The sequence below is a fragment of the Chamaea fasciata genome, unplaced genomic scaffold (assembly GCF_029207755.1).
Source record: "Chamaea fasciata isolate MVZ Bird 193981 ecotype frontalis unplaced genomic scaffold, bChaFas1.0.hap1 SCAF_5, whole genome shotgun sequence".
NCBI lineage: Eukaryota > Metazoa > Chordata > Aves > Passeriformes > Sylviidae > Chamaea > Chamaea fasciata.
This window is the reverse complement of record NW_027094090.1, coordinates 69,255,657-69,268,131: the sequence shown is the minus strand read 5'-3', so window position 1 is coordinate 69,268,131 and position 12,475 is coordinate 69,255,657. Positions and strand designations below refer to the sequence as shown.

The 12,475-nt window shown below is 39.8% G+C and overlaps 1 protein-coding gene across 1 annotated transcript; it reads left to right on the top strand.

Moving 5' to 3' along the window:
• The first annotated feature begins 233 nt into the window (after positions 1-233).
• On the top strand, positions 234-11,007 carry RIBC2 (RIB43A domain with coiled-coils 2). Its single transcript, XM_066184666.1, has 7 exons — positions 234-350; positions 3,124-3,205; positions 4,510-4,854; positions 5,410-5,528; positions 6,625-6,852; positions 7,185-7,351; positions 8,022-11,007. The coding sequence occupies exons 1-7, from the start codon at positions 234-236 to the stop codon at positions 8,101-8,103; spliced, it is 1,140 nt and encodes a 379-aa protein (XP_066040763.1). The 3' UTR covers positions 8,104-11,007.
• The last annotated feature ends 1,468 nt before the right edge of the window (positions 11,008-12,475 follow it).

The window sequence follows — 12,475 nt, the reverse complement described above, 5'->3', positions numbered from 1 at the left end:
GGCTTCTGTCCCGGCCGGCCGCCGCCGCTCCTTCCCATCGCCACGGGCCGCGGCGTGTCCCGGCCGGCCACCGCCGCTCCTTCCCATCGCCACGGGCCGCGGCGTGTCCCGGCCGGCCACCGCCGCTCCTTCCCATCGCCACGGGCCGCGGTGTGTCCCGGCTGGCCGCCGCCGCTGCTCCCGGCCGCCGCTCTCATTGCAGCCCCGCCGTCCCGCTGTTCGCTCCCGGCGCCATGAACGGCCTGGGGCCGCAGCGGGAACTGGAGGAGGCCGCCGCCTTGGAGCGCCGGCGGCGGCGGGAGCTGCAGCGGCGGGAGCGCATCTTCAACCCACGGATCCGCACCATTGGGGTGAGGGCGGGCGGGAAGGGAGGGAGGGCGCCATGTCTCCCCCGCCGCTCCCAGGAGTTCTGAGAACGGATTAAGGCGTGGGGGATCCCAGTGCGGGGCAGGGAGGGAAGGGGCGGCCGAGCCGGTCCGGGCGGGCCGGGAGCGGTACCTCAGCGACCCCTCCTCAGTGTGTGCGTGAGCAGGAGGACAGGGCCCAGATGCAACTTTTAGAGTCGCGCTTCAAGTTATTGGTGAAAGAAAACACGGAATGTTTAGGGTTGGAAGGGATCTCTGAAGATCATCCACTCCGAACCCCCCTTCCAAGGCAGGGCCACCCAGAGCAAGTGACGCAGGAACATGTGCAGGTGGGTTTGGGATATCTTCAGGGGGAAAGACTCTGTGCAGGTGTTCAGTGCTCTGCCACCCTCGATGGAAGGAGACTCTTCCTCCTGTTGAGGCAAAACTTGTGTTTGACTTCGTGGCCATTGCTTCTCGTGTGGACCTGTGCCCCGCTGCTCTGGATTCAAGGGCAGGGTGTCATTGCCCCCTCACAGCACAGAGACGTCAAGCCCTGTGTTGTATCTCTGTGTAGGAGTACTCTGAGGGAAGCCAAGAGCTTCCAGAGTCAGCTCATGTAATGTGGCTGAAACAAGTAATTGTTTTTTACCTCTCTGCTCCATGATACTGCCCCTGTCTGCTTGGACCTCGCTAGAATTGATGCCCTAAGAGATTTACTACTGTAAGTGTCCTGCAATTAGTCCACATTTTGCATCAGACAAAATAGGACAGATCCATCCTTGTCTGTGTACATGTAATTAATTGTTGTGTCTGATTTTTCTTGGCGTGGTTGTGTAAATGTGAACACCCTTCAGGCTGGTGGATTTTCTCCAGAGTTTACTGTGCAGTTTGCATCCTGAACATCAGGGAATAATGTATTCTATACCTATTTGACTTTGGAGGCAATAGTATGAGCACAGTGAATCTCCCTGTGGTATGTCCAAAGGCCCACATTAAGATTTTGTGAGGTAGAATTGCAACAGATGTCAATTGGATCCTCTTTTCTTAGGTACAGAAACATGTCTCAGTGGAAAGATATCTTCACCTTATCTCTGACAGGGCTTTGAATTTATTCTTGTCACTTTTGTGCAAGATTCATTGTAGCTGCAGAGTAATTAGCAGTTCCCACTTAATGAGCATGAATGACAGCATCCCATCACACACCAACAATCTACTTAAGTACCCAACAATATACCCAAGTGGAAGGAGCTAATAACATTTTTTAGCAGTTCTGGGATGGGTTAAGATACTTGAAATTTCTTCATCAGAAACACATCCTTTCTCTATTAACTGGCTTTTCTAGAGCCTTAAAAATGAGTTCAAACCAGATATTCTCAGTTAATGAAATAGCTGACAACTAACATATCCTGGTGCATTTTATTGAGCCATACTGGAGCACACCATCTGAAGGTTTTACCCAAATACTTCTGTAGAATTGACTTGTTTTGGAGAACTGACTCAGCCAGTTTTGATAGATCTGTTTACATTAGACAAACATCTAAAATGAAGGAGAGCACATCTGGGGGATTTTGACTAACAGTTTATTTTGATTTAATGTACCTGAACAGTGATGCTGACAGAAGGGACTGTTCTTATGCTTTGAAGTTAGGCCAGGTCTGAACCATATAGAGCCAGGGAATCCATACAGAGATATTCTGTATCACTCTTTCTGTGGGGTTTTAAGATTCTTTGCTTCTGTTCTCTGACTGGTTTACCTGAGTGGCGCTTGCAAAGAAAATTGAAAAATCAAGACAATATTTGACTTAGAAACCAGAAATCCTAAAGCAGGGTTTGAATATTTTAAAAACATGGAGGTAATATACTGGAGAGCAAAATGGGAAGCCAGATTTTACTTTTTTTTTTCCTTTGATTATTACTAGTTTTATTATTACTTTGACTTCTGTATCTGTTTTGTCATCTGAGTAATGGAAACGTAAGATGATGCCCTCTTCACTTACAGACTGAAGAATTTATCCTCAGTAAATCACTGATTTTTCTAAAGAGTTCCGTTTGAGTAATCCAAATGAAAAATTACTTTCAATTTACATGTACACTTTATGCATAAATAGAACTAGTTTAGAAATTAGCTGCCTCAAACTGTACATAGATTTCTTATTTAAACACTTAAAAGTGGAGCCTGTAGTTTTATGTGGCTGGGAATGTCTGTTTTAGGGATGTTTTTATGTGGAGTGGAAGTGTTTCCAAGAGGACAGAGCCAGTAGTGTAACACAAGTTGATACACTGACTTACCTCTATTATTGCCAGAAAACAAAGAACTAGTGTTGAGTTTCTCTTAATAGTATTTCCTGTAGTTGTATTGTTAGTTTGGCTTTCCCAATGAAACCTCTGAAAGAGTCCATATTTAGTGTCCACACTAAAATCCATGTTTCTGCCTATTAATTTGCCACCATCTGCCAACAAATGTGGGCCAAACATACTCTGTGTAATGCAGCTGAAAATATTTATAGGTCTGTGCATCGTATAAATGTGGTGTTTTCATCTGATCAGGTGCAAGAGCAGAGATATCATTATTAAAACAAAGCAAACAAACGAGAATATTTCTGTTTCTGCGTCTTTTTTCACCCACATTAGTAATGCGTGTATATGTTCTGTTGCTAGTGGGGTTATATCTGTCTTGTACAACTGTCAGTCAATGTAGCTTCACAGTGCCTGTTTTAATTGTTCAAACACAGTATCTCCTAAAGAGCTGCTTTTTTTTTCTTTTTCATTTTAATAGATTGACAAAGATGCATTGGATACCCAGGTCAAGGAGAGGAAAATTCAAGAAGCAGCTGAAAAAGCACAGCACGAAAGATTTGGTATATTCCCAAATACTGTGATATTTCTGTGGATAGTTAAATGTTTTAATCCATTTCCTGCTTTCTTTTATCCCTGAATATATTCTCTAAATTCAGTCATGCAATTGATTTCCTACTTCTGCTCATACATCTACATTGGCACATTATGTATTCTCCTTGCTATCTTAAGATTTATATTGACACGATTAAACTGGGATACATTGCTTAACAGGCCAGAATTTTCAGTGTTTTCCTTTAAAAGGTATTGACAAATAGCTTTGTTTTGGTTGCTTTCTTGTAGCTTTTCTGTCTAGCCATTCCTCCACAGAATACATAGATCCTGCAGAATCCTCTCTGGATTATTCTTGCTGGAAGCATGAGTCGTGTACAGTAAGGTGTTAAGAGGAGCCATTGCTGGGTCAGAACTTGCAGCCACACAAATATTTCATGCTGTGTCCTGACCTCAAACCCTCTGTGGTCTCCTGTGCATTCTTTGCTATCAGGTGAAAAGGTCCCGTAGGCTGAGCTCTCTGTGTGCCTCAAGAGGAGCTGAAATGGAGCTGCCAGCTTCCATGCTGTGCTTCTACTGCAGCTGCTTGTGATTTTCCTGGCTGGAAGATACACCTCTCAGGGTCTGCCTCTTGGGAAACTACCAGCAGCAATGTGGAGTCTGGCAAAAGAGGAAATGATCTTTTCTAGCAAATTGTTCTAAAGAACTATAATGGCTAGTTGGGTGGGAGTTCTGTTGTTTGTTTTTTTCTTTAAAAGGCTGTAATTTATTTAGTTTCAATTAAATGGGCAGGAGCTCTTAAGCTGTTCAAAACTTAATGCCAGCCAATGGTTTTATTGCTATGGTTAGAAAAATCATTGGAACTGTGGAAGAGCTACCTATATTCCTTTCAGTTGCTGCCCAATTTTTGTTTCTGACAAGCAACAATGTATTTCAGCTGTAGCTGTAAAGGAGGAGTAAATGGAAACAACTGGATTACTGTACATTTCTTGTCTTCCTGCAGGTTTTCACCAAATGAAACCTTATAGTTCTAGTACTTATTATTGTGTTTGTTTCACATGCATGTATTTCATTGTAACATTAATAAAATAATTTATACCTGAAAAGCTAGAAATATTTCTTAAGTAAATATTACTAACATTAGAGTATTTGCTGGGCTGGTACTTATGGATCGAGTACTCTACTAAGGCATAACAGTTTGAAAATTTATATTCTGTTTATTCATCCTGAAAATTGTATTTTCACCTCGTGCCTGCACTCCAATGACTCGTGCCCCTCTAAGAGCTGCGGTTTCATTGTGTTCATTTTTGTCCAGCTCATGACATGAAGAAAAATGACAAGCTCATGTGTCTGCTAGAAGAACGACTGAAAAATGAAATCAAAGACATGAATAAGGCTCTCACTGAATTTCACAAGAACTGTCAGAAGCCGGAAACAAGACGTGAGTTTGACCTGAATGATCCACAAGCCCTGAAGAAAGACAGACCTGCTCGAGTTTCAGATGATGATCCTCGATGTACTATATCTGGCATGCAGAAGTTTATGGGTGAAGACTTAAACTATGATCAGAGGATGAAGTTTCAAAAGGAGCAGTTAAGGGAGTGGTCTCTTCAGCAACAAAAAGACTGGAAAAATGCATTAGCTGATCAAAAACTGGCAGGTAATAAAAAAGATAATGTAGTTTTTATCTTCTTTTTCTGAAGTTGTGATGTATCTGATGAAAATATGGCATACCCTATTGTGTATTTAACTTACAGAAATACTAGAGCACTTTTTACTTTTTGAGCTCTAATGTATTCACTGTTTCTCTTAGAAAATCTGTATTTCATAACATGTGATTGTAATATCACCCAGGTTTCATTTATGGTTTATGCCTCCAGTTGTTGTGCTTACTTCATCAGGCCAAACTGTCCAATCCATACTGTCCTAGAGCAGAAAAAAGAATACTGATTTTTCTCTCCCAGCTTGTTACGAAACATTATTTTCTGCAGTACTTAACATACTTGTCATTTTAACACTAACTGTTTAGACAAGATAAAGTTACATATTAAACTCTTTCATGAGTCACCTGAAATCTGAAGATAGACAACTTTGATGGTAGGATTTGGAAATAGTTCTTTAGTCTGCTGCATCTGGAGCTCCCCCTTGCCTTTTCCCCTCATGTGGCACATCATGTCCATGAATATTGACTGAATTTCATTTGGATCTAATTTAGATGATCTTTATGACAAGTTTAGGATTGAACTTGACCGAAAGATTCTGGAGGAACAAAGAAAGGAAGAGGAAAGCAGGCGTGTTGTCTGTGCAGCTACTAAAACTTTCAATAGAATCCAGGTAAATTAATATTAAGTTGCTTTGTTTATTTTTTTAGAAAATGTGGAGAGAGAGAAGGAAAACAAGATGGACAAAATCAGAATGAGTAGTGATGTTTTCACTGGGGTTTCTTAGCAGCTGACTTCCAAGGTTGTTTCAGCTTGAAACAAGATAAATTTTATGCACTTTGCCAAGTGAACGAAGGATCCAAGGTTCTAAATGTCCTCTATCTAGTTATCCTATGCCAGAACTGTCCCTCCTGGTTCTCAGCTTGCTGACTAGTGGGCAGTAAACAGCTCCCCAGTCATTTGGGGTCTTTGAGCTGCTAAACTGGGGTGCAGCAATAGCCTCCCATGCTTCTTTCTGAGTTTGTATCAGTCCTCCCATACTCTTATTGTGTCTGTCTGCTTGTCTTTGCACTTGTGTGGATGCATTGCTGACAGTTGTTTGTCCTTATTTATATTAACTCCCCACAACCACTGGTTTTGGCACTTTGGCTGCTTCATGGGTATTTGTGTACAATGTCTCTTGGTTGTTTGCTGACCTTTCTTTGGAACCCTAGTGCCATTATCTGTCATACTCTAGAGGGTTTTTTTGTCTTCCGCTTCTCCATGCAACTCAAAGGGCTACATGGATGCTATGAGCTTGGTTAAACTATATTTGTTGTGACTTAGCTTTAAATGTATTTAGTCACATCAGAATAAACCACACTCTTCACCTAGATTCAGTATGTGATATATCAGTCAAGGCTAGAGATTGAAGACTGTAAATTTTTATTGTTAATTTCCTCCATATTGTGTCTGTCTGCCAAGTATATATTGGTTATTTACACAGGGATAAATGTGGAATTATTTTTTATTCTGTGTTTTCCTATAAAGCAGAGTTATTTTCCCCCCAGTTTACTTGCTGGATGTGATATGACAACATTAAAGAACTGTTTGATATTAGGCTTTTGATCTTGGCCAATAAGACAATGATGACAGTGTTTGTATGTGATGCATTTGACAACTGTATGCAGGTTGGAAATGTATCTGTTATGACATGTTAACATTTTTTCATCCCTTAGTTCATATTTCTCTTGGAAAAAACATCACTTCTCTCTTTCCACTGAATTTAGGCTGCTGAACTAGATCATAAAAATGAATTGGAAAAGGCCCAAAAAATAAAAGATGACATGGATGAAATCACCTGCCTCCTTCAAGGCGACTTCCTTTCTGAAAACCCTGAGCAAGCCATCGGTCCCTGCAGTAAACATCCTGTCCTGGTGGATCGATGGAAGGGAATGAATCAGGAGCAGCTGATGGCAATTCGTCAGTTTCAAAAGGAACAAGCTCTGGAGAAACAGGTATTTAAGCTCACATGCATTTTCTGTTCCCTTGGTTGTAATAATACTATAGACTACTAATGTTTGTAGAAGAAAAATCCCACTGTTTGCCCTGGACATGCCAATTTGAGGCTGTGCTTTCTGCATTTTACCCAAAATTCAATCAGTCTAACTGAACACAATACCTCTGAAGTACCTGTGACATGTCATCCTTGCTCCCTTCTCCCCATTTCGAATGCTACCCCTAGCATTCAATAGAGGCAAACAGGTTTGTCTGGGGGAACTTACCCATGAGACTATGTACAACTTCCCTCTTTGAGAGGGAAAATGCAGCTCTTTCCTCACTCCTGTAGAGGGCCAGAGAGCAGGAACGCCGGAGGGATGCTGAGTGGGACAGGCAGCGTGTGCAGGCTGCGAGAGTCCAGTTGCTCTGGGAGCGGCACCAGCAGCGGCAGGATCTGGTACAGCGCCAAGATTTGGATGTCAGGAATGCAGAGCTCTCCCAGGAGCAAAAAGCAAAGTAAGTACTAAGCAAGTGCTGTTCAAATAAAAAAACTAAACAAAACAAAACAAAACAAAACAAAACAAACCCAAACCAATTCTTTATCATTATTAACTCAATAGCTTGGCTTTTAAAGAACTTTTTTACTGGTTCTGTTTGTAACTTTTTAAATACACTTGTTACAAGTTCACGCTTTTTTAAAAAAATCAACGATTCATCTGAAGTGTGTTTTCCGGTGTTATTTAATCAATCTTCAAAGGGTAGATTTTGAGTGTTACTGACTGAGATGAATGAATTAAGACCTGGAATTCTTAAAAGCATTCCACTGACAACAGACTGTTTATATAGATGGCAAAATAGAGAATAAATATCATTAGCTATGCAGGAAATTATATTATCAGGTGAAAGCCAGTACATGTTTCTTTAATCTATCTTAGTTTTTTGAAACAAAAAAATGATGAACTGCCAGTAGAGCTGCCAGTTTCTGATAGCTCGGGGTAAAGCTAGCAACAGAAACAACATTGCCATAGTGTATGACAGAACTAGATGATTCTTTAACTAACCACTGGATGTCTTGATGGGCAGTTCTTATGTCTGCTCTTATCTTTTTTAGGTTTCTCAGGCTACTTCTGTGTAACAGCAAGAAAACATTTACCAATGGCTTTTAAACAAATGTATTTATTTCTAGGAACATTTATCTTAAAGAGGAAGAGTATTCAAATATTCCAACAGAAGAGTTTTATGCACAGTTTAATACAACCACCCGGTGACGATCTGGATAAATCAACCTGAATTATACAGAAGTATGTAGACACATTAAAATTTTCAGTTGAGAAATCCCATGTTTTGTTGTTTTTATCCCTTCCCTGCCCTGTTCAAACACTGCACTCAAATGAAAGGACAGTCTGCTAAGCCAGATTTGTTCTAAGAAAAGGAAAACATTGTAATAATTTTTGAACATGATTGTTGTTCTGAAAGGACTAGTAGATTCAGTAGTAGGTTGTTTAACTCTTATGTCTCCGGCTTAGCTGTAATATTTACATTATTCATGCCTATAGGAATCAATTTCTGGAAATAAATCTGAATTTAAACTACAGTGCTGCTTTATGCAACTTGGCCAGGAAGGAATGCTGCCTCCCATAGACCACAAGTGATGCCCTTCTCTGGGAGGGAAGAAAGTTGACCTCGGCAGAAAATTTTGGGTTGGTTTGTTTGTGGTTTGGTTTTGTGTTTTTTTGTTTTGGATTTTCGTAAAGCCAATAAACCACCCAGAGACAAAGGCAAGAAAAAAAGGAAGAAGTGGTCAAGTTGGTCAGAAATGTTGCTTTTATTTTGTGAACAGTGGGAATAAGGAGATAAGAGTTCAATAGTCATTGAGGTGATTAGTGCACTGAGGCATGGCACTGAAACAGAATGTGTGTTAGTGTGGAAAAGCAGGAGGGAAAGTATTCCTACATACAACCTCATGCTTTGGAAATAATGGAGGAGGTTCCAGGTCATGTGCTGCCGAAGGAGAGTGAGGACAATTCACACGTGTGACAGAAGAGGGGTGTAAAAGCAGGTGTGCACCAAAGTCAAGGAGAAAAATCTCGGCTTGTGCAGGGTGATTCAAGGAACCCATGTACTTCCTGTCTAATGTTGACAGTATTGACTTAGCAGTTAGAGCCAGTCACTGGCATTTGAAACATGGGCAAGCACAACACAGAGGAAGAAAATATGGAGAAACAATGTAGGAAACTGACTGCATAATGGAAATGGATGGCGGAGCTAACAAGGAAATGAAATCCAGAAGAGAAAGAGATGACATGGAAAGGACTGCAAAAAGGGTTAGATAACCAACCCTAGGAGTCAGAAGATCTGAAAGTGGAGAAAAAATGAGAGATGTGAGATTCAGCTAAGAATCCAAGGCTTCTAATATTGTGAACCTTTAATAAAAATTGAGCACATTTATGAGAATAGGTCTCGAACTGTAACTTGCCAGCACGTGGGACGTAAATCAGAGGTGAAAACATCCTGATGATGTTACTTGGAGTCCACTGACTGTTCTTTGTCTCAGCAATAATGGGAATGTTGAATGAACTTTGTGGTGAAACAGGTTGAAGGTGCTTCCACCAAGCAAAGGAGGAAAGATGCTTAAAAAAAACCAAGGGCTGAGGTAAACTTGAATGAGTTATTTTTATCTCTGTGGAAATAACGAAGAATGCATGGTTCTTAAGATATTAGCAGGAGGGTTTTAAGATGTTTGAAGGAAGCATTTCTTGAAGGGGACTGGTCAAACAGGTCTGTTTGCTCAGCTGAAGTAGTGCCCTGTAGGATCACACTGAAAATCTTGCTGCCTGATTCAAAACACCAATTAAAGAAGAGTTTGGAAAAAGAGCTATCATCTTAATGCCTTTAGATAGAGAGGTGAAAGAAAATCAAGGAGAACATTCAAATGATTAAAGAAGCACCTTTCAACATGATTATATTGAGCAAAAAGATATGTCTCAATTTTAGTGCATTGATACAGTTGGAGTTAATTGTAGTATAGGTAGAAACTAAGTAGAAAAGCAGTGTAGCTGAAATACAGGAACTGAGGAAAGCTGGAAAATGAAGTTGAGAAGGAATCATACTTGCACTGTTAATAATGAGCTGGTCTGCAGAGAAGTAAGGAATGATATTCAAGGGATTCCAATGGGATAGCGTTTGGAGATCCATTTGTCAGACTGAGATTCACAGATAGCTGGATCTCTTTGGAGTATTACCTAATACTGTATTAAATTGACAACCTCAGGAGTGGCAGGTATGTGTCTTAGAATAGACCGGCCATCAAATGGGATGGGTGGATTAATATGCCTTCTCGAGTAGTTAACACATCACTAAAGTTGGATTTGATCTGTGTTGAATATCTCAGTCTCTGACTTCTTCTTTTTATGTAGCATTTTAGTTACCTGGCAGAAAAAAATGAATAAAGCATATGCTGAAAAGTTCATGAAGTTGTCTTCATTTGTCCAACTGGTGTGACTAGATGCTTGCAGACTTTACAACAGCTCTACAGTTTAACTAAATGATGCTGGACGTCGTCAGATGGTGTTTGCATTTCCTTCAGGAAGGATTATGTGTTTAAAGCCTTTTTGTATCACCTATTTGATTGCTTGGAAACATTCTATATGAAGTCAGAGAGGGATAGGTTTCTCAGTTGTACTCTGAATAAGCCTTTAGATGGAAATTCAAGTAAGACTGACAGTTCAATAATTGGGTAGGATCAGGCATCACTGAATTTCCTAGAAAACAGTTGAATTTGCAAAAACAGCCACACACCCATTGAACAAAATATAAATATCAGAGTATAAGAACTGAAATTTATTTTGGGTGTTAAAAAAGAAGCACAATCAAGCTGTAGATAACATGCTTAATGTGAAGGGGGAAAAGTCTGATTCACTGTTACTGATGTTTTATATTAACTTCTATCTTGCACTGAAACAAGCCATGTTTTCAGTAGGTATTGTCACTTGAGCAGATGATAATAAAGAATTGAAGTGCAGGATCTCCTCCAACCTGTGTGGTTTTGTAACAAATAAGCTGTGAGTGATATCTTCACCTTTTAAAACTTCACTTTCCTAACTTTTTCTGAGTTTTTGCTCAGTTTTGAAGTAAGTAGAGAAAATGGATTAAAAGGAGCCTTAGCCGATTGTAGGTGCTGTTTGAAAATGTTGGTTTCCATTACTGAGGTAATCCATTTTTTGTAATATTTGTAGATATTTCTATTAAATACAGCAGTGAAAAAGACAGTGTCTTCTGTGTGATGATATGATCAGCTAACTGGAATGAGCACAAATCACAGCTGCTGGGAGTGGAGGGACAGCAACCATCTCTTCCTAAAAAAACTTACATATGTTTTCCGTTTCTTAAGAAAGACATTTTAAAAACTGTGAGTATGGCATAAGAAGTTTCTAACAGTTATCAGTTCTTATAATGGTCCTTAGAAATAAGCACAGTTAATTAGATTAACTGGTCTTCATGGAGCTTCACTGAAATATTTTTGGGTAAGATGCATGTGCTAGGACCTGATTTCAGAGAGGAAAATGATGATCAGTGCCTATCATCTTTAAATTTGTAGGTTACATTCACGGAGTTTTCCACACTTCTTTGGGTCAACAATCTGGGAAAGACTAGGTGTTTAAAGTTTAAGAAAGAAGTTACAGTGGTTGACCTGAATCCAGTATTCTACTTTGTCCTGGAATTATTTACTCTAACAGTTACAATATTTCTCTGTCTTAACTCTGGAGCAATGATCTGACCCAAGGAAATTCTTAGTTAATGCACAAGATTTTCATGACAATTAGCATTTTTTGGTATGCTTGTAGAAACTGGGTTGGGATCTTTTTTGTTCATTGACACATGAACTAGCTAATTATATATGAAAATGAGGTGGTTGCTAATGCAATCATTAACCGTGATAAAAACCCTTTGCTTTTTCAACCCAGGTAAATGTACCAGCCAAGATGTGTTTCTGCAGACCCACCTTCTGTTTGTATTTTTGGACCTGACATCTTTGAGCTTCACTTGCTTCTTGTTAATCTTTTTATGAAAATGTTTTAAAAGGTGAATATCTGTTCCTGATATTTTTAAAGTTGTTTTAGACCGCTGTGACATCACCATTTAATCTTCCCTTTTTGTAGGCTGAAGAATCCTAAATTTGTTCAGGTTTTTCCTCAGTAGAAGTTATCACACAGGTTTCTCAGTCCTTTTTACTGATTTCTGTATTTTTAAAATTTTGACTATATAACCTTTTTGAGATGAGGAGGTCAGAAGATTGTGTCATAATGATATTTTCTGGTTTATTCCGTATTTTTCATAATGCAAATATGTATGTATTTCTATAGAATCCTAATTTGGGGGATTTTGGCCATTGTTTACCCCTGAGAGGCATTTTCACGGAAGTCTATAGTATCTCAAAATATCTCAAAGATATCTTTTTCTTCAGTTGTGTCTACTAGTTCAGGTCCCCCAAAATATATACCTAAAATCAGGAGTGGGGAGCAGGTCTTGGTGTATGTCACTTCTGGGTTTTCCTGTATCAAGCTTCACCTAACATTTTATCTCCCCATCATCCTTTTGCTACACAGATAGGTTAATAGGATTAGGAAAGTATATGATCAC

Bases quoted from the DNA above. Each gene is read 5' to 3' on its own strand.
- RIBC2 (XM_066184666.1), top strand. From the start codon at position 234: ATGAACGGCCTGGGGCCGCAGCGGGAACTGGAGGAGGCCGCCGCCTTG. The intron at 3,206-4,509 runs GTATATTCCCAA...ATTTTTGTCCAG, and splicing joins AGCACAGCACGAAAGATTTG to CTCATGACATGAAGAAAAAT. The intron at 6,853-7,184 runs GTATTTAAGCTC...TCACTCCTGTAG, and splicing joins AACAAGCTCTGGAGAAACAG to AGGGCCAGAGAGCAGGAACG.